The 24,372-nt window shown below is 53.8% G+C and overlaps 1 protein-coding gene across 10 annotated transcripts in view; it reads left to right on the plus strand.

Annotated features, from left to right (window-relative positions):
* RAPGEF1 (Rap guanine nucleotide exchange factor 1) overlaps nucleotides 1-24,372 on the plus strand; it is a 90,831-nt gene that overhangs the window by 44,208 nt on the left and 22,251 nt on the right. For 7 of the 10 annotated variants that reach the window (XM_015567836.1, XM_015567847.1, XM_015567857.1 and 4 more), the window contains 7 exons: nucleotides 6,032-6,117; nucleotides 6,951-7,103; nucleotides 7,578-7,701; nucleotides 8,092-8,275; nucleotides 9,617-10,117; nucleotides 15,063-15,262; nucleotides 17,624-17,782. In XM_015567836.1, coding sequence (XP_015423322.1) covers nucleotides 6,032-6,117; nucleotides 6,951-7,103; nucleotides 7,578-7,701; nucleotides 8,092-8,275; nucleotides 9,617-10,117; nucleotides 15,063-15,262; nucleotides 17,624-17,782 — 1,407 coding nt within the window. The remainder of the gene's footprint in view (nucleotides 1-6,031; nucleotides 6,118-6,950; nucleotides 7,104-7,577; nucleotides 7,702-8,091; nucleotides 8,276-9,616; nucleotides 10,118-15,062; nucleotides 15,263-17,623; nucleotides 17,783-24,372) is intronic. The other 3 variants (XM_015567873.1, XM_006754181.2, XM_006754178.2) reach the window with 2 other exon arrangements.

The following is a 24,372-nucleotide window of genomic DNA, read 5'->3' on the forward strand; positions in this document are numbered from 1 at the left end:
TGGGCTTGTGCCCCAGATTTACTTTGTGTAACAGGAATATTTTGAAAGAAATGTTCTCCTGACTGTATCAGTTAGGATTAGGTTTGATTACAAGAAATCTATTTTTCTCTTTTATTATTTCTCTTTCATATATCAGAGGCCCAGAGACCAGCCGTTGTGGCTAATATGACAGCTTCACGTATGGTCAGGGTGTAGTCTTCTGCCATTGCTTTCTTGCCGTTCTTGCACATGGATTCTACCTCATGGTTCATTATGGCTGCTGCCCCTCCATTCATTAGGACCACATTCCACCCAGCAAGGAGAGAGGGTGCAGGAAGCTGTGCCTTCTCCATTTAAGAGTACTGCATCACAGGCCTCACAAAACTGTCACTTAACATTTTACCTGACCTAGACACATGCCCAGTAAAATTCTATTCATAAGGAAGAACAGATATTGTGGGGCACCTCGCTGTCTGCTACACTGGCATTTCAAATAAGCCATCTCTTTTTATTCCTCATTCAGCCTATTTTTTAAATTTTGGATGAAAATCTCAAACATTTGCCGAAAAAAGAGAATCATGTAATGAAGCCTCATCACATAGCTCCCACAGGTGTCCTCTGGCGGCTAGTCCTGTTTCTTCTGGGTCTCCACCTGCTCCCTGGCTAATTGGAAGCAGACCCAGCCACCTCCTCCTTTCCTCTGTAAATAGCGTGATACATAGCTTCAAACAAGACCAACTATTTCTGTGAAGGGCCAGAGAGTGAATATTTTAGGCTTCTCGGGCTACATATATAGTCTCCATTGCATATTTTTGCTTTACATTTTAAATTTAAATTTTCTTTAATAAAGCATTCTTACCTTGAGGGCCTTCCAAAAAGCAAGGCCGGGGCTGGATTTGGCCTGCAGGGTGTAGTTGGCTGCTTTTAAACAGTTTTTCAATTCAGGATCCAAGGGAAATCCATACTACAGTTCATTAATATAATATACTGGAGGCCCGGTGCATGAAAATTCATGCACTGGCGGGGGGGGTCCCTCAGCCTGGCCTGTGCTCTCTCACAGTCTGGGACCCCTCAGGGGATGTCCACCTGCCAGCTTAGGCCTGATCCCCCGGGGAGCAGGCCTCAGCTGGCAGTCAGACATCCCTCTGGAAGCCCAGGAGCCCTCGGGGCATGTCTGACTGCAGCTTAGGCCCACTCCCCACGCTGGCCTGAGCCAAGTTGGACATCCTTAGCGCTGCCAAGAGGCGGGAGGGGTTCCTGCCATCACTGCTGTGCTCACAGCCGTCAGCGGAGCTCCCCCTGGTGGTCAGTGTGCATCATAGTGACTGGTCCTTCCTGGCCTTGGGGTCAATTTGCATATTACCCTTTTATTATACAGGATGTCTACAGTTTCCCCTCCTCTCTAGTTTTCTCCTTGCAACATACTTGTGTTTTTAGAAAGAGTTATTGCTCCTGAAAGTCCCCTACATTCTGGACTTAGCTGATTCTACCTGTGCAGTCTTGTTTACTGTGTGCCTCTGTCCCTTGAGTTTCCTGTGAATCAGAGGCGGACTAGGATTTGGGGGTTTTGTATTTAGAGAATGCTCCGTAGGTGATGCAGTCGGCTTCCATCAAGAGGCACCGGTCGATGATGTTAATAGCTGTTGGTGGTGATTGCCTGGGCCCATTGACTCATTAGGGCTTGTGAAAGGGTGCTATCTTCATTCTCTGTCACTCTTCCTGCATTACCTGTGACAGAGAACTTCCCCTTGTCAGCATGTGGTTATCCCAAGTTGCAGTTCTCAGGGAAGCCAGGGGCAGCGCTTCATTCTCCCTTTATTTACCAGACACCGAAGTAGTGAGTGTGTCCAGGCATCCTCTGCTCTGAGGAACTGAGGTGGTTAAAATATTCTGAACTCGTGCATTTAAGTTTGCGATGGTCTAGCTCACGGCGGTATTCTTGATGATGCCCAGGTCCCATCCCTGACTGGTGAAAGCTCCATGTTTCCGGGTTCCTTTTGAGGTGACCCTGGAGCCCTTTGGTGCTTTCCCACTTTCTGGTATGAAAAGAACCTTGAGGCCTCTTCTTGTGCTCATTGATTGATTGATTTTTTTTAAATTTTTTCCCCCCGCCCTTGACAATCCCCTGGCCTCCCCTACCCCCCAGTGTCTTATGTCCATTGGTTATGCTTATATGCATGCATACAAGTCCTTCGGTTGATCTCTTATCCCCCTCCCTCCTGCCCCCCAACTCTCCCCGGCCTTCCCACTGCAGTTTGACAATCTGTTTGAGGGATTGATTAATTTTAGGTGATGGTTTTATTGAAATGTAATCCCCATGCCATATGATTCACCCATTTAAAATGTACAATTTAATGATTTTAGTGTATTCACAGAGTTGTGCAATCATCACCACAATTTTAGAACATTTCATCACTTCAGGAAGTAACCCCAAACCTTCTCCCATTTCTTCCCATTCCCCCATCCCCAGGGAGCCACTGACTACTTCCTGTCTCTAGATTAGCCTATTCCGGACCTTTCGTATAAATGGAGTCATGTACTGTGTGGCCTTTTGTGACTGGCTCCTGTCACTTAGCATCATGTTTTTAAAGTTTATCCGTGTTCTAGACTGTATCACTACTTCGTTTCTTTTTATTGCCAAATAATATTCCATCGTGTAGACACACCACCTATTATTTATTCATGGACAGCTTGACATTTGGGTTGTTTGCCCTTTTGGGCCATTATGAGTAATGCTGCTGTGAACGTTTGCATACGAGGTTTTGTGTGGATGTATGTTTTCGTTTCTCTCGGGCACACACCTAGGAGTGCAGTTACAGTAACTATGCTTGACCGTGTGACAAACTGCCAGACTTCCTTCCAGAGCAGCTACCTCGTTTCACTGCCCAGCAGCCGTGTGAGCGTCCGGTTCTCCCCTCCCCGACGCTTGTCGTCGTTTTGAACCTAGCATCCCTAGTGGGTGCAGTGGGACCCTTGCGGTTTGGATTTGCATTTCTCTGATGGTTAATGATGTTGAGCATTTTTGTGTGCTCATTCGTCATTTGTGTATCTTCGGGAAACTAACAGTGGACACCAGAGCCGGACTTGGATTCCTCCAAGGTCATTGAAGGTGGAAGCGTCTCTGGGGTCATTTTCAATGGAATAAAATGGACATAGAAATACAGTACTAGGGATTTAGAAGGCATTTCCATTCAGGATCCAAGGGAATGCCAAGGGGTCACCACTGGCGTTTCGGGGACCTGGCAGTTGTCTGGTTCACAGTCACGGCTGTGGATGCAGTCTTTCCTCACCTGCCCCTCAGGAGGCCTGAAAAGTGTGACATCTTCTCGGGGACCTGCCTTCTGTCGGGGGAGTGCCATGGAGGGCTCTGAATGAGATTAGGGTGTTGGCATGGTAGCGACATATGTGCACACTCAGGGGTCCTCTGTCTGTGAAGGGGAAGGCCAGGTGAGACTAAAGGCCTCCACTGGTCTCTTCGAGCTGGCCGGGTGGTGAAAAAGAAAGCTGCCCCTCTAACCCGCTCCCGCGCAGGCCAGCGACGGGTGGGAGGCAGAGCCACTGCCTTCTCCTCACCCATGAGGTCGTCTGGAGCGCGGGGCGTGCTCGCACATGTCTGCCTGTCACTCCGTGATGCTTTTCCCAGCGTTCGTTAGTTGAGTTCATCCGGCTGCTTCTCCAGAAGATGACATTCTAATTATAATTGCTCGTGATTCAGTGAAGAATCTGTGGAATTTTTCCTACGTCAGCAGCTGCAAGTACGCGGGCTTCTCCTGTTCCCTTTGCCCTGCTCATAAAGCATGAATGTGGGGGATCCACCATCCTGTGGCCTGGCCTCTGGCTCCCCCTGATGCCACCATGCTCTTCTGTGTGGCCTGGGGACAACCTTAAAGGGCAGGCTGCTTTCCTTTCCTCCCCTGGCCATGGGCCACAGCCTGCACTCCACTTGCCAGCTCTCCATGTCAGTAACCCCAGCCAGGGAGCTCTTCCTTACAGATTTGTGGGATTTCCTTTAACTTGTAAGTTGTGATAACAGGACTTTCTTCGTCCAGTACTTGGATTGCAGAGATCTCAGTTCCCTGCGTGTCTCTGAGAACAAGTGTCCCTTGATAGACGGTGACACGGCGCTGGGTCCATGGGTCTGCCTGTGTGTGCTGACGTTCTGAATTAGTATTCCAGAAGTAATGCATGTGACGCGTGTTCCTTGTAGAAAAGTTAGGACAAGTGGAGAATCAAAGACAGTGTATTCCTCGTCTCTCCATGCTGTCACACGCTCTTGTTGTGAGTTGGTTCTTAAAGGCAATCTAATGGTCCATCGTTTAGTTCTATTGTAATTTATATAATCAGTGCCTTGTATTGAATATTTAATTATGGAAGATGGAGCAGTCTAATTGTATCTATTACATAGGATGTGGTGATGGCCATCGTTTCTGGTTTAATTTTTACACACATCCATGACATTTTCCTTGGCTAAATTATTATAAAAATAATGCAGATATTCAGGGTGCTTGGTATACACTGACAAGTCGTGCTCTAGACAGGCTGGCCAAAGCATTACACCATTTGCTAGGCCTGGGAGTTTCTAGTTTAGTACTACCGAAGCCAGAGACTCTAATAATTAGTGACTATTGCTGTTTACATCTGTGAACTTCGATACTTCTTTTTTCTAGTTTGGTTGTTTTTGAAAAAATCCTGGCTCTATGAAGGATGTTACCTTTCTGCCTTATCACATGGGTTGCGATTCCTGTGAGTGGCATTTGAGTTTGGAGAGACGTTGCGACGGATTTAGGGACTCGTTGCTGCATTACCCACAGTGTCCATGTTGCCTCCTCTGGCTGTGACTTTCTAAGTCAGACGTTCATGCTAGGATGTCCCTCCCCCAGAAAATGGATGCAGAAATTGTGGGGTTGCCTGTCCCCTGGAATACAACTCAGGAGTAAGAAAGAACAGACTAATTGTGGCCACAAAAATGTAGTGCATACTGAGCAAAAGACAGAGCAGGGGCAGAGTGGACTGGCAGCTGGGCCTGGGAGGGCTGCGGAAATGAGGACAGTCATGGGCACAGTTTCTCTTGGAGATGATGAAAAGTCCTCAAATGGATTGTGCTGACAGTTGCACCACTCCATGCACAGGCTAAAAACCACTGAACTGTACATTCTGAAAGGCTGAATTTTATGGCATGTGAGTTGGGTGCCCATAAAGGTGTTCAGAAAGAGAAAATGGACACAAAAGAGTACATACTGTGTGATGCCATTCACATCAAGTTCTAGGCAAAAGTGACCTGAGAAGCAAAAGTTAAAGAGTGGAGTCAGGCAGATTGACAGAGCGGTTGGTGGAAATGATCTGTATTTTCCGAGCGGTTCTTATCGGGGTATAGGCGATCATCAAAGCTCATCTGGGGGAAATGCATTCCAATGAAAAACAAGTAGACCCTGATGCCATCGTTCCCTCCCCCGGCCCCTCTCCTGCTTCTTCTTCTTTTCTGTTTTAAAAAGTATTTTTTAAAGTTATTTCTTTGCTAGGTGGTATGCCCTCGATTAGCTGTCCATTGACAAAGATCCCAGCCCGTCACCTCAGTGTACCAGCTGCTGCCACACCCATACCCAGCTCACTTTGCAAAACCACTTCCCCCGAAGCCAGAGGTGTGGTCATTAGGAGGCCGCGTCCTGCACAGGATAGAACAGCTTTGGAGAAGTAAAGAGTAATTCTTCCACAAAGGGACTGGAATCTGTTCTACCAGGGGAATTACATTGAGTGCTGAACCCAGTCATTGTGAGACAATGGGGTTTGTCATTTCCCCCTTCCAAGAGGAAGTACCTTGATGCATTTGAAACTTCTCGACATGCTCTGAAGATATTTTTGGAGGGCAGGGGACATTTTGGGAAGTCATGCAGATTACCTAAGTCAAAGAATGCTTGCATTTATGGTGTGGGGAATCTGTAGGCACAAAGATGTGAGACTCGGGAGTAGATGGCATCTGGTTGTGCAAATTGTACAAACTCAGCAGTGGGGACCCATCCTCACGCCTCACTGCTTTCTCCTCTGTGGGGTGTAGGAGCTGGTCAGGGGCATCGAGAAGGAGGGGCATCCGTCTCCAACAAGCCCAGTGAAACCCAGCTCCCCAGCCTGCAAGCCCGAGGGGTAAGTGCTGACTAACCCTCTAGCCACGGTGCTCACGTTGGCTCTACAATCGCATGGCAGCCAGATCGGGCTGCCACATCGGGCAGGTTGTTTGCAGCCCACATTCGTTTTTCAGTGAGTTCCGGTTTGTGCCTGTGTTACTCTGAAGTGTGTACAGTTCACACATGCCTTGAAGTATTTCCTGGTCTCAAGGTTAATGGTCATCGGGACTCTTTCTAAGGATAGTGTGTGAGTGGCCCAGTGACCCACACTTTCTGTTTCTTGACCACCGTTTCCTAATTGGAAAGAACTTTGGGAAGAAGGTTGGGTTTGCGGGATTTGACTTTATCTACTGCAAGCCCCTAGTACAGACATAGAATAAGTGTGGAGCATTTTAAAAAGCCTTTAGATCATCTCATTGAAGGATTCCTTTTTTTTTTTTTTTTAAATATATTTTATTGATTTTTCACAGAGAGGAAGGGAGAGAGACAGAGAGCCAGAAACATCGATGAGAGAGATACATCGATCAGCTGCCTTCTGCACATCTCCCACCGGGGATGTGCCCGCAACCCAGGTACATGCCCTCGACCGGAATCGAACCCGGGACCTTTCAGTCCGCAGGCCGACGCTCTATCCACCGAGCCAAACCAGTTTCGGCTGAAGGATTCCTTTTATAGACAAGGAAACTAAAATGCAGTCAAGGGGACCTGGTCAGGCCTCTGTTGTTTGTTGGTGATCAAACCACACTTGCAAGCCCACCTCTAAAGTCATCTGCCTGCCTGGTCACATCCTGACCCTCTTTGGACCTGTGTGCTCTGTAACCTTCTGTAACCCGAGTTCTTTGCAATTCTCAGCCAGTCTGAGCTCCCCCTGACAGACAGAGAGATGGAGATTCTGAACAAGACAACCAGCATGTCACAGTCGACCGAGCTGCTCCCAGATTCTACTGATGAAGAGGTCGCACCCCCCAAACCCCCCCTACCTGGCATTCGGGTGGTTGATAATAGGTAATTTTCTATTTTCCTAGCACTCACCTCTATTTATGACATCATTTGATGAATGGATGGGTAGAATGAGGTGAAAAGAAGACAGTGCCATTAGGGTAAGAACTGGAGCCCAGCTCCTTGCTTTCTGGAAGCCTTGGAAGTTTGACCTTTCTCAGACAGGGCTTCTGGGAGACAGGGCCCAGCCCCAGCTCCCGCCTCCCCCGCACTCCTGGAACTCCCAGCGGCTTGCCTTTTAGCCTTGGCCAAGCGAAAACTGGTCCAATTCCTCACAAAAGGAACAGAAAGGGTTTTTCTGGTTGTAGTTTTTTTGGCAGGTCTGATAGGTTTGTTTTGGCAGAAGGGGAGTGGGGCGGGAGTTGAAAGTGTGAAAAGTAGCTGTGAAGTCTCTTAATAATGAATAATGCTCTACCTTATATCTGTTTAAAGAGTTTTGTTTGGGCTGTTGGTCTGATGGGAATTCTTGATTTGCTTCAGTCCTCCGCCAGCATTGCCACCGAAGAAAAGGCAGTCGGCTCCATCCCCAACCCGCGTGGCCGTTGTGGCCCCCATGAGTCGAGCCACCAGTGGCTCCAGCTTGCCTGTCGGAATTAATAGGCAGGTAATGCAGCCCCATCAAGGAAGGCCAGCAAGGCTCTGGGTTGGGAATGTGTCTCCTCGGTCCCCTGCCTTAGTCACCACAGGCTCTCCCAGGCGCTGGAAGTTTCTCTGCAGGATGAGGGGTGGGGGCAGGAGGTGGGGTGGCTGGAGCCCAGGGCTCCAAGCACATCTGAGCTCAGCCCTAGGCCCTCCCCCACACACTCCAGCATTCCTGGAGGCTGCTTGCTGGAAGTCACAGGTGTGGCGTGTTCTGCTTACCTCAAAGGCTGGCCTTTCCCTCTGGTTTTCCCGGTGGCGGTAGATTCTTCTCCAAGTAAACATTCCAGTTCCCTCCCCCCTCTCTGCCACCGTTTCTCAGAAGTGACTCGGTTGTTTTGTTTTTGCACACGAGGATTTTGACGGGGACTGTTATGCCCAGAGGCGCCTGTCAGGAGGCAGTCACTCCTACGGGGGAGAGTCGCCCCGCCTGTCCCCCTGCAGCAGCATCGGCAAGCTCAGCAGGTCGGACGAGCAGCTGTCCTCCCTGGACAGGGACAGCGGGCAGTGCTCCCGGAACACAAGCTGTGAAACACTAGGTGAGCGGCCGGCGGCATCACCCTCCTGTCTCATTGTTCGGTGGCTTCTTTGGGGTCACGTGGCGATGCCAGTCATTCAGAGCCTGGGCCTCCGTTTCCTCACCTCTACATGAGGATACCACAATCTGTCTCTGGAGGAGTTTGAAAGTTGAGATGAAGTAACAATGTGAAAGATAACCCCGGGGAGATGCTCCCGTGTAGCTGTCACTACAGCTAATCTGTCGCTGTGCAATTTGACTCCCTTTGCCAAAATTAAGAACCATCTGTGCTCCGAGCTGTAAGCTGTAAGCGAAGGAAGCCCCTGAGAGCTGTGACAGGGGGAGGCAGCTGAGTGGCTGCGCCCTCGTTGGTGCTGACCTCCTGCAGCGTGGGCCGGGGAAGTCTGAAAGGCAGTTGGGTGTGAGGCTGTGAGCATCAGCCACTCGTGTCCGTGAACTGGAGATCTCACTTCGGAGAGTTCACCTTCAGAACGTAATCAGATTGACAACAAGGTTGCCATCCAGGGACGTTGATCTCAACAATATTAGGACCAGTGATTTCCAGAAATATCTGACTATATTTTATAAAAAGAGTTAGGAAATCAGGCAAATTATGATAAAGCAATTTGGTGGAATGATATATAGCTATTAAAAATCAATTGTGTAAAACAAAATTTAAAAAAAATAAAAATGGGGAAAAAAATCAATTGTGATCTGTTGATCAGCAGACAAAATCCTAGACCACTTACATAGTTCAGTGAAAGAATTCAGTGGGGAGAGGCCTTTTGAGGAAATACATCAAATTGTAAGCAGGTTACAGGTAGATTGCTGGACTTCGGGTGGTTTTTGACATTTGCCACATTTTTGTAGTGATCGTGCATTTCCTTTTTACTTTTTAATCTTCACCCAAGGGTATATTTTTTTTATTTTAGGGGGAGAGAGAGAGAGAGAGAGAGAGAGACAGACATCAATCAAGTTGCCTCTCCTATGCACCCCAAGCAGGGATCAAACCTAAAACCTAGGTATGTGCCCTGACCAGGAATCGAACCGATGACCTCGCGGTGCATGGGATAGTTGCTCAACCAACAGAGCCACCCAGCCACAGAGCATTTTCTTTTTAACTCAGAAATTCAAAACATACAGGAAAAAATGAAGGACAGTAGTCATATTCCCATCTGTTCTTGTTACAAGCAGTGAGAAGAATGGAGAATAGAAAAGAAAGCACGGGCCTGTCTAGAGGAGACGGGAGACATGTTTTTTGTCCCGCTGTACTGAACAGGATTGGGCAGCAGCAGGGGGTGGGGTCCTTCCTTTCTGTGGGGTCTTGTGGCTGACAGGTGTGTCTTTCCTGTTGTGCATGCAGATCATTATGATCCTGACTACGAGTTCCTTCAGCAAGACCTCTCCAACGCGGACCAGATACCTCAGCAAGTGGCCTGTAACCTTAGCCCGTTGCCGGAGGCCTTGGGAGAGTCTGGGTCTCCATTTCTCGGCCATCCTTTCCAGTTGCCTCTTGGCAGCTGCCCCCAGCCAGACCGGCCCTTAGCCCCAGGGCAGCAGACGGACACGCCGCCTGCCCTCCCCGAGAAGAAGCGCAGGAGTGCGGCCTCCCAGACCTCGGACAGCTCTGGCTCCCGCGTGTCCTACGAGCGGCACCCCTCCCAATACGACAACATCTCCGAGGACGACCTGCAGAACCCGGCCTTGGTGCAGCCCGCCCCCTTCACGCCCTTTGCTGCTATTCTCCCCTTCCAGCAAGGAGGGTCCTCAGCCTCTGTCGAATTTGTGAGTGACTTCACTGCTCCCGAATCAGCGGGTGACCCAGAAAAACCGCCTCCTCTACCAGAGAAGAAAAACAAACACAGTAAGCCTTGTCGAGCTGTCAGGAGGCACATTTTGTCACCTAAATTGGTGGTATGTTATGTGTAATTAGACCAGAACCAAACCACTGGGTTCATAAGTTCATAAAAGGTAGAACAGGTACGTGGGCACTTCTGGGAGCCTTGTTATGTCACTTCAGTACTGGTGATTGATTGTAAAGCCTGGGAGGCTGACCTCTTTATGGCTCCTGTACAGTCTCAGGCCTGGTCTCCAGGAATTTGGCCTCTTGTAATTGGAAGTCAGTTGACCTCCTGGCCTGCATACATGGTGACAGAGAAACAAGTGTCGGGGATTCAGGGCACCATTGCAGCAAGATGTGGGTGAAGCAGGAGGCATGTGAGTGTCGGGAGAGTTCCTGCAGCCCCAGGGGGACTCTCTCGGGGTCCCTGAATGGACCAGTTATTATAATACGAGAGGCCCGGTGCACGCTGCCTCTGCCTCATCCAGAAGGTCATCCGATCTAATTAGCATATTACACTTTTATTATTATAGATGATGTTATTGGGGCCCAGGGGTGGGGCTGAAATTTTGGTCATATTTTGAATATTTCAACTGTGTATTTGCCATCATACTAAGTAGAGTTCCACTGGACATTGTCTTTTCTGCTGGTTCCCCACTGCTCCACGCTGCCTGTCTGCCTCCTGAGCCCTTCCCAGTTCACCGGCACAGCTCTGCTCCGTTTTTCTTGGCAGCCTGCTGTCACCATTTAGACGTGTGTGTGGCCACATCAGCCCCACACAGCGTTCCCTGGCCTCAGGTGCCACATCCAGCAGACAGCATCTGCATTCCAGGTTCCCCAGGTTGGGCCCCTCTCAGACAAGAGGAGATCTGGCCCTGTTAGCCGCAGCAGGACTGACCCAGGGGCCATGGGAAGGAGGGCCCCCCGAGGATGGGTCGTGTACATTGCCTCGTTGGAAACCAGGGCACTTAGGAGGAAGCTGCAAATGGCAGCACCAGGAACACAACCTCCTTCACCTCCCTCCACAGAGCGCTTCAGAGCTGTTGGCCCTCCCCTCCCCGCCTTCCCTTGTCTTGAGCAGCATGCCGATTGGGACTCACACCTTTCCTTTCCTTTTCTGGAATCCTTTGAACCCAGAACTCAGGGCAGGATTGCATCTGTGCAAACCGCATCTGTGGTGCTGCCTGGCCGAGGAGCCAGGACCACCCTGCCGGCCTTCAGGACAGGTGCAGGCGGCAGCCCTGTGGGGTGGTGTGAAGGGAAGGGAGAGAGAGGTAGCCACTGTTTTCTTAGAACAAGCAATTGTCCGGCAATGTTTCCATTAACTTAGGCTTCGTTTTACGCGTCAATGTCTGTAGCGCTTGTGCCTGCTAACCTGTCGAACCTGCCGAGAGCTTGCGGGGTCTGGGCTAAAGCTCCACACGCCTGCATACGGCTCCTTACTGCGCCCTGGCCGGGGGGTGGGGTGGGGGGGGGATCATGAGCCTCCGTTTTATAGATGAAGAACCTGGAGCCCAGAGGAACTGAGCCTTGCCCAAGTTCTGGGCTGCAGAGCAGGCCTGTGCTCCCAGCGCGGTGCCCGCCTCCCACTCCGACAGGCAGGGATCCCTCCTCGCTGAGATCCCGTTCAGGTGGTGACCCCATGCAGCAGGTCGTCTTTTCCATGCCCTGTGAGGACCCCAAAGGACTGCGGCTCTCTAGGGCTTGGTGCTTCACTTCACTTCTGCCAGCTCCAGCCTGCAACGCGTCACAGTAGCTGAAGGGGAGGGAAGTAATCATCCTTAGGTTTGTGATGCAGGCAGAGCTCAGCCACCACAGTCCCGTGTCACAGAGCAGCCTCGTCCTTCAGGTGCTCTGATGTCCCCAGGGTGCCCAGCCCCTTTTCATGAGGGCAGCCCCACAAGGCCCTTGTGACTGTCTGCCACGGTCCCAGGTGCCGCTGGAGTGCCAGCCTGCCCCGGGGAGCGGGCCACTCTGTCAGGAAGCCCTATACCAGGCTGCCTTAGAAATGGACTGGCAGGTAGTCGGCGTCACTGCTGTTGCTCTGTGCTTGGTCACATTAGGTCACATCTCATCCAGGTTTCCCTCGTGGCCAGGTGGTGGTGGTCAGTCCTCTTAGGAAGCAGGTGGGCGAGACCACCTTCGTAGACCCCAGTGGAGTTGGTTGTGCAGCCGCGGCAGCTAGTCTTTTGGGGGAGGAGGTATCTTTGCCTGCCCGCCTTTGACAACCAAGTTCCACACGGTGCTTGTTGGAGCTAAGGCATTCTTATTGGTCCTTTTAAATAAAGAGGGCGATTGCCAGAAAGACACACCTAGAGAGAAGTTCCTATCTACCTTGACCCCAGAGGATGTGGAGAAGAGCAAGGCCATCTCGCTGCCTTTGTGCCTGCTTTCTTCAGCTCAGGGTCTAGATCAGTGGTTCTCAACCTTCTGGCCCTTTAAGTACAGTTCCTCATGTTGTGACCCAACATAAAATTATTTTCGTTGCTACTTCATAACTGTCACGTTGCTACTGTTATGAATCGTAATGTAAATATCTGATATGCAGGATGGTCTTAGCAACCCCTGTGAAAGGGTCGTTTGACCGCCAAAGGGGTCGCGACCCACAGGTTGAGAACTGCTGGTCTAGATCCTTTGGTTTGCTGACTGGTTTGGGTCTCCAGGTAAGCCCTGACTTTGTAGTTGTTTGAAATTACAAAATTAAGCTCTACAAAGTTGTCCTTGCCACTTTTTCCTGGCATCTGAGTCTCAGCTCCGCCTAGCACGTGCTCGCGGCACTTGTGACGGGACCCAAGGGGAAGCACCCACTTAGGATGGTGACTTGGATCTGCCACCCCTTTGCCTGCCGCACAGGGACTTAGCTTCCTTTTCTTTCCAGCCCTCACCGCCACTTCAGCTCCCCTTAGCGTGCGTGCAGCAACTGCAGGTAAATGTATTAGTGTGTCCCGGGCAAGGGGGCATCACATTGGACACGCATGTGTAGCGCATATCCTACCACCTGGGTGCTGCCCCAGCGACCTGGACAAGGGGAGAGTGCTGCAGGATTTGAGGCTGCCTGACCGAGACTTTGCTGTAGGATCAGGTCACAGAGGTGGAGGGGGATGGGAGAGAGGGCTTCTGCTACAACCCGCCTTCATGGCTTCGTAGGTTTACCAGGTGTCTGCGCACGTCTGTTCCAAACCATTGCTTCTCCCAGAAGCCTCTGGAGTCTTCAGAACGGCCTGGCTCTGCAGGTGGGGCTCAGGTCACTAACAGCGAGAGTCAGGAATACAGTGAACACCTTTTACAGCCCCCAAGTGAGTCCTGAGGGCTCCGCGCCTGCCTCCAGAGAAGGTGCCTCCGAGGATGAGGTCACTGAGATGTGACAGCTGAGCTCTTTGTGCTCTGACATCTCACCGCCTGCCTGGTGAGGTCCTGCCATTGTCTGCTTGGAGGTCTCCGTGGGTGCTGTCATGCTGTGCAAGCGAGAGAGCCTGCCCCTGCGTGCAGGCAGCTCCACCAAGGGGTAGCAGCGTGGTGTCAGATGGCGGTGGTGGCAAGGGCTGGGGTTTCCCAGAGGATTGTTGGGGGCGGTGGGTGTGTGCATTTGAATCTATGCCCTTTTCTCCCCTCCTCCCCCCAGGGGTTTTCTCTAGCCTCTCAGCTGGAAGGGGAGAGTAGGGTGGCGTTGCTGTGTTTCTTGCACACCCAGTGGGCACATTACAAGTCCCACCCCAGCGGCTCGGCCTGGCAGTGCTGAGGGACACATGTTCCATTCATTCCTTCATTCTACAAACGCTGTGTCCAGACACCTCCTGTGTGTCAGCCACTAGTAATACGGACACTGGCTGGAGTGAGAGGCAGCAATCCTGTGACATCTGCTTTGAAAACGTGCCATGAACCAGACCTCTCAGCACCTCACCCCCACGGGGACCTTTCACTGAACAACCTCAGCAGCCCCGATGGTCTTCACAAGACAAAGCAGCGGCGGGCGCCCCGGAGCCCCCCATGGGTCCTGCCCATTCACGCAGCCCCGCCCCCCCTGGGGATGGCCTCACCTCCTTCCCTGTCCCCTGGACAGCTGTGTGCTGCCCTCCTGGACCCGTGCCCCTCCGGCCCTTGCCTGGCCTGTGCCCTCTGTGTGGAGGGCTCCTCGCCATCTCACAGAGCTCATCCATATTCTAGACAGGCACCCACTTCTCAGTTCTCCAGGGTCTGGTGCTGTCTCCTGGAGGGGTGAGCCCCCATGGGCAGAGGATTTGTTTTGCTAGCCTCTTAGTCCCAGTACCTGCGTCAGTGCCTAACAACAGTAAGTGTTCAGTAACAATCAGGTGAATGATAAAAGCCCCCAGGTAACCCTGCTCCCTGTGAGGAGAGCTAAGAAGGAAACGAATGAGGGGCAAGGTGGGCTGTGTGAGCAGGGCCGGGGAAGCTGCAGTTAGCTGGGCGCAGAGGAGGGTAAGACCCAGAGGGCGGGGAAACACGTGGGAGCAGCGGGGCAGAACCCCTGAGGGTGTTCCCGGAACTGAAGGAAGACAGCAGAGCTGGGCTGAGTGGACAGCTGTGCTGCCCCGGGAGTTCCACCAGCCCTGCCCCTCGAGTGCCTGGGCATCCCAAGGGCTCTGCAGCAAAGGGACCGGTGCCCCAATGTGCTTTGTAAAAACAGGCTTTATTTCTGAGAGCAGTTCGAGGCTCACTGCGCTGAGCGGAAAGTAGAGAGTTCCCGTTGATCCCTGCCCCATCGGCCTGTCCACTGTCACCTTCTCCACCAGAATGCCCTGTTGGTGACGTCAGTGAACCTGCACTGACGTGTCTTTGTCCCCCAGAGCCCACAGCTGGGGGCTCCCTCTTGGTGTCCACTCGCTGCATTTGCACGCATGTGCCCCCATGTCACACAGAGTGGTCTCACTGCCCCGCTGCTGGGAGAGGGGGGCCCTCCTGCAGCTCACCCCCCGGTGCCAGAACCAGGGCTGCCGCTCTCTGTCCGCAGTGCTGGCCTACATGCAGCTGCTCGAGGACTACTCGGAGCCGCAGCCGTCCATGTTCTACCAGACGCCGCAGAACGAGCACGTCTACCAGCAGAAGAACAAGCTGCTCATGGAGGTGTACGGCTTCAGCGACTCCTTCAGCAGCGCAGACCCGCCGGACCTGGCGCCGCCCCCCGCCCTCCCTCCCAAGCAGCGGCAGCTGGTAAGCGGCTCCTCCCAGGTCCCCTCCCTGCTGCCAGGGCCACAGGCCTCCAGGAACCAGAAGCACCTCCTCGTCCTCGGTGCAGGGGCCTGGGCTGGTGTGAAACCCCCATCTCCCACATGGGGCTCTCACTTCCCCTGCGCAGCACCCGTGCAGCCTGTCTCCTCTGCTGCTCCCCACCTGGGGGTGGGGGCTCCTTTCCTTCCAGAGCAGCCCATGCAGCTGGGACTGGCTTGAACTCAGAATGTTGCTTTCTCTGCTGACAGTCTCTTGCATTTTTTTCTCTCTTCTTTGGCTCCAATATAGACTCCCAGAAAAGAGGGACTCAGAGCACAGGGCATGGTCTGTGTAGGGCCATCTGTGGCCTATTTACATAATGGGCCTAACCAGACAGTGACTTACTCCTCCCCCTGGCCAGGGATGCCCATTGGAGCAGGATGGTTTTAAACAGAGCCACGCTGTCGGGCATGGCACCGTGTAAGGCTCCATGCAGTCCGGGGAGCTCAGCTCTGCACAGGCAGGCTGTCCTGGTAGGCTCGGCCAGGCAGGAAAGCACATGAGTGTGCCTGCCGCATGCCCCTAACCTCTCTTAGCTGCCAGTTTACTAGCCAAGCAGACTCTGGTCAGGCACTAGAACCCAAGCATCCTGCCCAGCCACGCAGTCCAGAAGAGCACCCCGCAAAGGGTGTTCTTGCCTCTTTCAGAGCTTCATGTGCTGTTTTTCCCATTTGCTGGCCTGCCCAGTAGTGTTTTAACAAAGAGGGGGCTGGGATGACCAGCTGGGCCATCCTCTGTCCATCGCCAGAGGCCCTGACCGTGCTGCCTTGACTTTTCTGGGAGGCAGCGGCCAACTGTAGGACAGAGGTCGCTGGGTCACTCCTCCCAGCCACATGGGGCTCGGCAGTTCTGTGCTTGGGACTTGAACCCACACCCAGTCCTAGGGGTCCCCAAGCCTTCCCAGCTCCGGAGGTCCAGCAGACCAGGCAGAACCACAGCCAGCATTTTGGGAAACAGCCTGTCTACTGGAGGAAAGGCCAAGCTTGGATTCGGGAGTCCTGGGTTCCAATCCTGCCATTAACTAGCCATGATCACAGGTTGTGCTCAGAGTCTCAGCTCTTTACTGTCCTGCCCATCCCGTGAGCGCCTGAACACACCAGACTACGAATGTAATTGCTCTGAAAATCTTTCAGGAAGGGACCTTCTCCACGGGAACATAAACGCTGCTCCAGAGACCCCTAACCTAAATGTTTGCTTAAACATCTGGGCCAGATTTCGTTGAGATTTGAAACCGGCCCCTCTGCAGTGTCCATAGGTTCCCATCACTGTCCTTGGGCATCTTCTCTGTACGGTGGAGCCACAGGCCTCCGGGTGTTTGGGGACAGACCCCTAATGAGCACATGAGGAGCCAACCTGTCAGAGAGCTCCCAACCTCGCCTCGCTGGCAGGGCGTCCTGAGGGAAGCCCAGAGAGAGCCTGGCAGGGCCTGGGAACTGGGCAGACTTCGCTAGAGCACCTCCACACACGGGGGCTTTCGTGTGGTTTCACATGATCCTCCCCCAGCCCGTCAGCCCACTTCCAGTAACCTGAGGCTGCGAGCCAGAGAGACTTCCGCATAGCCCACCGCAAGAAGCAGAAGAGTTGGGGACAGCTCCCAGGCACATGTGTGACGCCCTCTGCAGGCTGCTCAGCACACCCTCTCTTAAATGCAGACTCAGGAAGTGTTACCCACTTTACTCACAAAAATGGGAGTAATGAGTACTCAGGCCTGTTGGCACACGTGCACTGTGGAGGGCATGGTTCTAAGTGCTTTACATGGATATTGCCCTCCAAGGTGTTATCCCTATCTTTCCAGGTGAAAAGCCTGAGGCCCAGGGAGCTTTCAGTAATACCCAAGGTCTTCCTTAAATGGCAGGGCCCAGATTCAAACCCAGGCAGCCCAGCTCGATCTACACTCCGCTGGAGGACAAATGAGTCCATGGTCTACCCCACCAAGGAGGGCCGGAGGCCCTGATAGGCGGGAAAAGGGACTCAAACACATTAGGCCTCTCTTTCCCCTCGCCCCACTTCCGGGAGACACAGTGTGTGAAAGTTAGCTTTAAATCCATCGTAAGGAAGCGAAGGAGGGGCCAGACTTCCGGGAGACACAGTGTGAAAGTTAGCTTTAAATCGGTCGTAAGGAGGTGAAGGAGGGGCCAGGAGCCTTGGAAGGTGTCTCCGATCCCCAAACTGAGCCAAGAAGCACCCCTCTCCAGAATGTCCGAGCGGAGTGGGGTTGCAGCCTGCTTAGCCTTTGTGCATACACACTGACTGTTCTCTGCTTCTCTCCCTCCTTCCCGTCCTCTCTCTCGTCCCTCTGTCCAGCAGGCCTCTTATGCTGCTTCTTCCTTCTCCTCTGTCTCCTACTGTGTCCAGCAAACTAAAGTGGCCTTCACCCCCGAGGACGGCAGTGCCACTCAGGGCCTCAGTGTGTCCGTCTCTAACTCCTTTCTCAGCCGGCACGGCAACTTGCCCGTGCCCTCGGTGAGTGCTCCCTGCTGCTCTTTCCTCGGAAATGGTGGATGTGGTCTTCCGTTTGTAGCCGGTGCCCTCCCAACGTGTGGGGCTGCTCATCGTGGACTCTGCCCTTCTGCAGATCCCTGCACCGGATAGGGTAGGGGATGCGGGGTGGGTCTCTGGGCTCGAGGACCGTGTGAATGGGGGGGTGCGGGGATGGGCACTGGTGGTGGCCACACTTGCAGCCATATCACTCAGGCATCGCCTGCAGAGACGTTCCGGCCTTTTGTTAAACGGGAATATTCCTCACAAAGGAAGCAAAGCCCAGGAGAGCAGGCTCTGGCAGGGCCTGAGAGATTGGAGTTGGAGGGCTGTGTCAGTTAGCTTTTGCTGTGTAACAAACTGCCCCAAAACGTAGTGGCTTCAAACAGCCGTGACCATTTCTCATTGCTGAGAACACAGGTTGGGAGGGCGATGGTGCTGATCTGGCCCAGGCTGACTTTGGCTGACTTGCTCGCATCCCTGAAGCCTCAGCTGGGACAGCTGGGCTGACTGCCATCCACACCCTCCGTCCGCCTCCATCAGGCCCGCCTGGGCTTGTCCAGGGCAGCTGGCAAGGTTCCCAGGGAACAAATGGAAGCGTGGAAGGTATCTGAGACCTGGCGCAGACCTGGCACTCGGCCACTTCCACTGCATTCTCTCGGTTCAGGCACAAGGCCAGCCCGGGTTCCGGGAATAGGGAAGTGGATGTGCCTCTTGGTGGCAGTTGCTGGCAGAGGGGATATTTGCAGCCATTTTTGTAAATAGTATTCTTCTGAGATGTAGGGACACTAGCTCCTTAGGAAGCATAGTGTTGTCTTTCACTGGAATCCACATCTGTCCAAAAACCTGAACAGCTGCCGTTCCCCTTCAATCTGCACCCGTGAAACTGGGGGGCAGGCGGGGGCTGGGGGACAGACTTAGAGAGGGAGCCACGTTCGGGTCCCTGCAGTCAGCTGCTCCTTGCGCTTTGTTCGTCCTCCCGCCTCCGTCTCCTCCCTGCGTGAGGATTCCCACGGCGAGCTTCGGGAGTCCTTCCTGCTGCCCGTGACTTAGGGCTCGGAGTCCAGTCTTGGCTCTGCTCTGAGTCTCACATGAGAGCACGGGCAAACGCCTAAACCTGCTGGCACCGCCCTCTCCTCTGCCTGCGGTTGCCCTGGGGACCTTCCAAGACCCGGCCAAGCTTGGGGTCCCAGTGCGGTAGTTCCCAGGCTGCATTGCTGGGCACCATCCAGTGCCTGTTGTGAGGACCTTGGGGTGCAGCCTTCCTCTGGGTGCCAGGGCCTAGCTCACAGAGCTCTCCGCGTCCCTGCACTTGCCATGGAGAAGGAACACCCCCTCCTACCCCTCCCACCCTCGGCCTGTGCACAGACGCCCTCTGTTTCCGTAGCAGGCACTCTGGCAGGCTCCTTTCACAGATCGTGCAAAACTTGGCCCTCAGACAATCCCAGCTCTTGACTGTATTTGCCCTCTATGAACAGAGAGTAAGTGTGGATTATCCTAAGAGTATCTACAAGGTCCCTTTTGAGCAGTTTGGGGTCCCAGGGCTGTCAATGCTCTGGACTGTTTGCTATGGCATGAAAGGAAGTAGGAGGGTGTTTTAACTAAGTTTGGGTCTGAGGGAGGCTGAGGCATCCAGCATCAGAAATATACGAGATGCTCAGCACCAGCTCCCAGAGGAGCCCAGGGAATGAGCTAAGGAAGGTGCTTGTTTCGTGGAAGGAAGGCCACCCCGCCCCAGGCTCCGGAGCCGTGGGCGTGGCCTGAATGTTTGGAGAGCGGCCCTTTATTCCCGACTTCCTTCATCCCTTGGTCATCAGTCTGGTGTGGAATTCTGAAGGGTGCCACTTGGAACACAGCATGGTCAGATCTGAAGGCTGTTCTTGGCCCAGTGACCTGCCACTTCAACCAGAAGATTCTAACCATCGAAAACCACTTTGCCAAGGGAATTTATAGACCATAAACCTCTATGGACCGATTTAAATGGAGGTGGGCGCTGAAAACACATTTCTGTTCCCTCTTCCTGGGACCCCCGAGCACAGGGCCTCTCCTGGCGTGGGCCAGGCAGCAGGAAGGGCCGAGGCCGCAGGACAGAGCCATCGTCCTTGTAGGGTTAAAGGGAAAGCACGTGTGGAGAGTGTAACTTAGTACCAGACGCGCTGCCGGCATTTGGTAAAGAGGGGGGTGTTACACTGTTTATTATCACACTGAGAGGCTGCTTCCTTTCGGTGGTAGTCCCGGCTGCTTTTCCTCAAGGCTGTAAGTCCTGTGAGGTTAGGGCCTGGACTCTACATGCTTGCATGGCACAGAGCTCAGCGCGGAGCAGCAGTGGCAGGTGCTCCGTGATGCTGACCCAACCCAGAGGACCTGCCTCACCTACAGCATGAGCCCTGACCAAGGAGGGCAGTGGGGCTCCCCTGGCGCATCACCCTGCTTCCCAGCATCTCATCAGAACAAGCCACTGCGGGCTCGTCACATGACGGCCTCTGTTCCCATGAATCAGACGCACTGCTCAGGCTGTGGCCAGGAACCCTGCTTCTTCCTCATTTCCCTCTGCTGACCCAAGAGGCTGTGGCTGCCAGCTGCCCGAGAGTGTTACAAATAGTTCCTCTCTGCTGGGCTCCTCGGAGTGTTCGCCCGGGGCCGTAACGCCCGTCCTGCCGAATGCCTGCTTGTGTGGCCAACGGTGCCTCTGACGTGTTGTCTGATCTGGGCTCCATCCCACAGGGAGCCTTGACACAGCCTTGGGGAAGGAGGTGCATGCGGACCAGCACCCCTCCTGGGTTTCCAAGACCCTCAGGGACCACCTGAGCCCAGGGGCCAAATGGTTAGACGCCTGCCTCTTTCGTTAATGCTCAAGGCACTTTGGGTGGTCAGTGCTCTTGGAGCAGCTTCGGACACAAGTGCTGCAGGGGACTTGTGGCTCCATGACAGCTTGGCCAGGTGCCGCCCCGGTCCTCAGAAAGGTTATGTGGGACGTGAGCTAAGGGTTCTGTCCACACACACTTGCCTCTGTGCTCATGTTCTCCAGCGGCCTGTCGACCTGCCAGGGCCCTTCCTGCCGCTCTGTGATGGATGGAACACTTGCCCATATGGCAGAGGTGCAGACACCAGCATGGAGAAGCCGAGCCATTTGCTCAGAGCTTAAGTGAGAGCTAAGGTTAGACTCCAGGTCTCCATCGTGAGAAATCGTGTTGACATTTACGCAGTGCTGATTTGCAATCAATATTGAGACCTGGGAGAGCTGGGTGAGAAGAAAAGTCCACACATAAGCTGCCATCAGAAGGCCTTGGTGGTGCCCTCCCTCCCGGGAGCATGCACACACCTTCCTTCCCTCAGCTGCATCTCCTCAACTGAGGGTCCTCGAGAGACTTGCAACCAGGGGAGCAATGGGCAGCGGCAGCTCGTCCGGGGCTAACCCACTGATCCTGTCTCCAAGGCCCCTCTTCTCTGACTGCTCAGTGAGCCAAAGCACCCCAGCGGGGCCCTCTTGCTGCTTCTCTCCTAAGCCCTTCCTTGCTCCCTGTCCCAGCTTTCACAAGCGGAGCCTCAAAATCAAAAGGAAAGAAGAGGCCTTCGTGTGCGTGCACCTCCTAGAGCTCTAGGGATAAGTGGAAGTTAGGGCCCCTGCGTGCTGTTCAAAGCCAAACTGAGGGAAATCGTCCAGTCAGATTTCTAGAAATGAATGCAAGTCTTTAAACGGTAGTAAACCTTTCTGTAAGGAGTGGTGCTGTTGAGGTCAGTCTTCAGTGACTGCAGAGCGCCCTCCAGTGTGTTGGAGGTTTTTGCACAAATACAATTAGCCGTGAAACCACTGGCCAAAATGTAATGTTTTCAAGGAAGATCTTGTGATTCCGGTTGCAATACTTTGTCAGATGAGACGAAAAGTCCTAGGTTTCTACTCTTACCTGTCCTACTACCTAAACTTCTCCCGTGCGAGAGAATTTTGTCCTCTTTCATCCTTCATTATAAAATCCACATTAGAATTTTCCAGTGGTTTTAAAAAATAGACTCCAAGAAGTTTATTTAAAAATAGAGAAGATGTTCTAACCCCACCACGATTCTGATGCTGCCTTTCTCTGTAAGATGAAGGCAGGGGGACCGACCAGGGCCTCCTGGCCAGGCAGCGGGGATCTGCAGGGGCTCGCGCTTCAGCCTCAGCGTCTTCCCTTATGGAAAGTGGAGTTGTCGTAAATGAACACAGGGGCATCTGGGACACTGCCCGGGGCCTAGGGCAGACCCAGGGGATGGCTTTTGCAGACGTGGAGTTAATCAGGACCAGGAAGGAGAGAGGAGACAAAGCCAGCACTCTTCCCTGCCACCTACCTCCTGGGGTGACAAGCAGTGCCGTCAAGGGTCCTTTCTGGTGACCTAGATGGGAGCGATCACGTCCCATCTCTGAGAACCAGGTCCACGTGCCTCTCTGCAGGCGTCTCCTCCCTGGAGATGGGGCAGGGGGGCGGTTGTGCGACAGCCGCAGCGGTCTTCCTTCCGCGGGAAATAACTTGGGCCCACACTGTGTGGGCACTCGGTGGAGCAATGGGCAGCGGCGGCTCGGAGCCAGTGGCCAGTGCTGAGCTGTGTCCCGGGGGAGAAAGCCCAGACACACTGCAGCAGCTTCCCTCCAGTGTTTTCTCACAGTGGTGGGTAAGAATCGGAGCCTAAACCAGCTGTCCAGTAGCTTGTCTGTTTTGCTAAGTAGCATCCAAAAGCACTCACACCGCAAGCCTTGCTGAGCCAGGAGCATGCAGTGGTGAGCCATCTCCGCGCACACTTCACGACAGGAAGTCCAGTAGCGGAAGTGATTGCGTTTCCTGTAATTGGTGGGGTTCTCTAAAGCTTGGCACTCAGGTCACTGTGGAGCAGCCGTTCCGAGCAAGGCCCTCTGGCCTGTGGCTCCGGCCCACAGCTGCTGGCACACCCCGGCCTTCTTGGACGCCCTCAATCTTCCTTCTGTTCAGAGGAACTCAGTGGCACGGCATGTTGGGGGATCAGCGTTTTCCATTGAAATATCTGCTTTCTTGCCAGCACAACACAGGGCGCCTCCCTGGTCATTTTTCACTCCAGGACTTTAATGGAAAGCAAGTGTCCGGGGAAACTGGTACCCGGCCAGCTTCGGTGACTTGGCTTTTTAGGCTGTGAGTGACCACATGCTGACATGCACGGTTGTCATCCCTTACACTCAGAGCCCTCGGTCCCCCCAGCTGTGTGTTTTCCAGGGTGAGTGTGGTTCTGGGGTCTCATGAGGGCAGATCTCTGCCTCCTGGCTTTGTAGTCCACCCAGCCAGGCTCACTGCCTTGGCACGCTGGTCGTCACAGAAACTCAGCCAGGAGAGCTCGCGCGGTTAGGAGGCTGGTCCTGCAGGGCTATGGCTGGCAGTCAGGGACTGTCACGTGCTCAGGACCCTCGCCGAGTGTGAGCCATCCCCACACATCGCCCAGGAGCTGAGCCATGTGGTACAGGTGTGCGGCCTATCCTGCCGCCTGTGGAGCCGTGTGGTACAGGTGTGTGGCCTATCCTGCCGCCTGCTTCTTCCTCTTTGTCGTCGGGACCAGACGGCACTTCATGTAGTTTAATGAGATGGTTCATGCAGAACCTTGGGCACCCATCTGACCACCAAGGAGCATTCAGCAAGAGGAGCTGGTCATCATCATCATGAGATAGTCTGTGTGGCCCTTTGAGGGACTATGTGATGTTGGAGGGGTGCCCCCTCTCCTAACGGCGCTCCTTCCCAAGAACTGGCCCTGGCGCTCTAGCTCTGCAGAAACCTCCGGTCCAGAAGGCAGCACCTCTGTTTTAGACCCTCAGCCCCGCCAGTCTGCGCGGCTATAAATAAAGCTGCTGTGGAGAGGCAGCCGTCCCGTCAGAGGCAAGGCCGGGCACCAGCCAGACCCTAAAATAAACTTGGGGCTCTGCTGAAGTGGTGTTTCTGTCCAGCGGCCAGCTCCGCCTCTCTCCCTGCTCGCATGAGTAAATAGGATCGTGCAGGGCCTGAAAATGGTCTGATGATGAGCCCCGACGTGGCCCTCATGTCTGCAGAGCCCCCGGAGAAGCCTGAGCTTTCTGGTGATTAGAGAGCAGCCCCTTGCAGCTCTCCGCCCCCAGAAGGTACTCCTCCAGCTTGGCGCCTGTCCTAACAGGACTGCATAGCTTGAATACCAGAGCTGCTCAGGAGCCCCAGCCTAGCCCGAGGGAAGGAGGGAGGGCAGGAGGGCAGGAGGGCGGGCACTTAGTCCTGGAGATGCAGACCTCCCCCCTTTCTCCTTGGTGGCTGTCCCTCCCCTGCAGTGCCCGCCCTGGTGCGGCCGGAGCCTCCGTCCCCAGCTCCCTCTGTGGGCCTGCACCTGGGCAGCGCCTGATGCTTGTCTGCTACCCTCCACCCAAAGTTGAGACACTGCGAAGTCAGGCAGTGTTCCAGGCGCTCCAGGAATAGCGTGAGAAGCAGTCCCTAAGTATTCCTCCGTCCAGCACACCTGCTTGGCCCTGTTACATGCCTCAGCTCTGCTGTGTGCAGTGGTGCCCAGGTTGGTGTTGGGAGGGCAGTGACGTGGGTCAGGTGCCTGTCACGGGTCAGGCC

Source organism: Myotis davidii, unplaced genomic scaffold, assembly GCF_000327345.1.
Source record: "Myotis davidii unplaced genomic scaffold, ASM32734v1 scaffold651, whole genome shotgun sequence".
NCBI lineage: Eukaryota > Metazoa > Chordata > Mammalia > Chiroptera > Vespertilionidae > Myotis > Myotis davidii.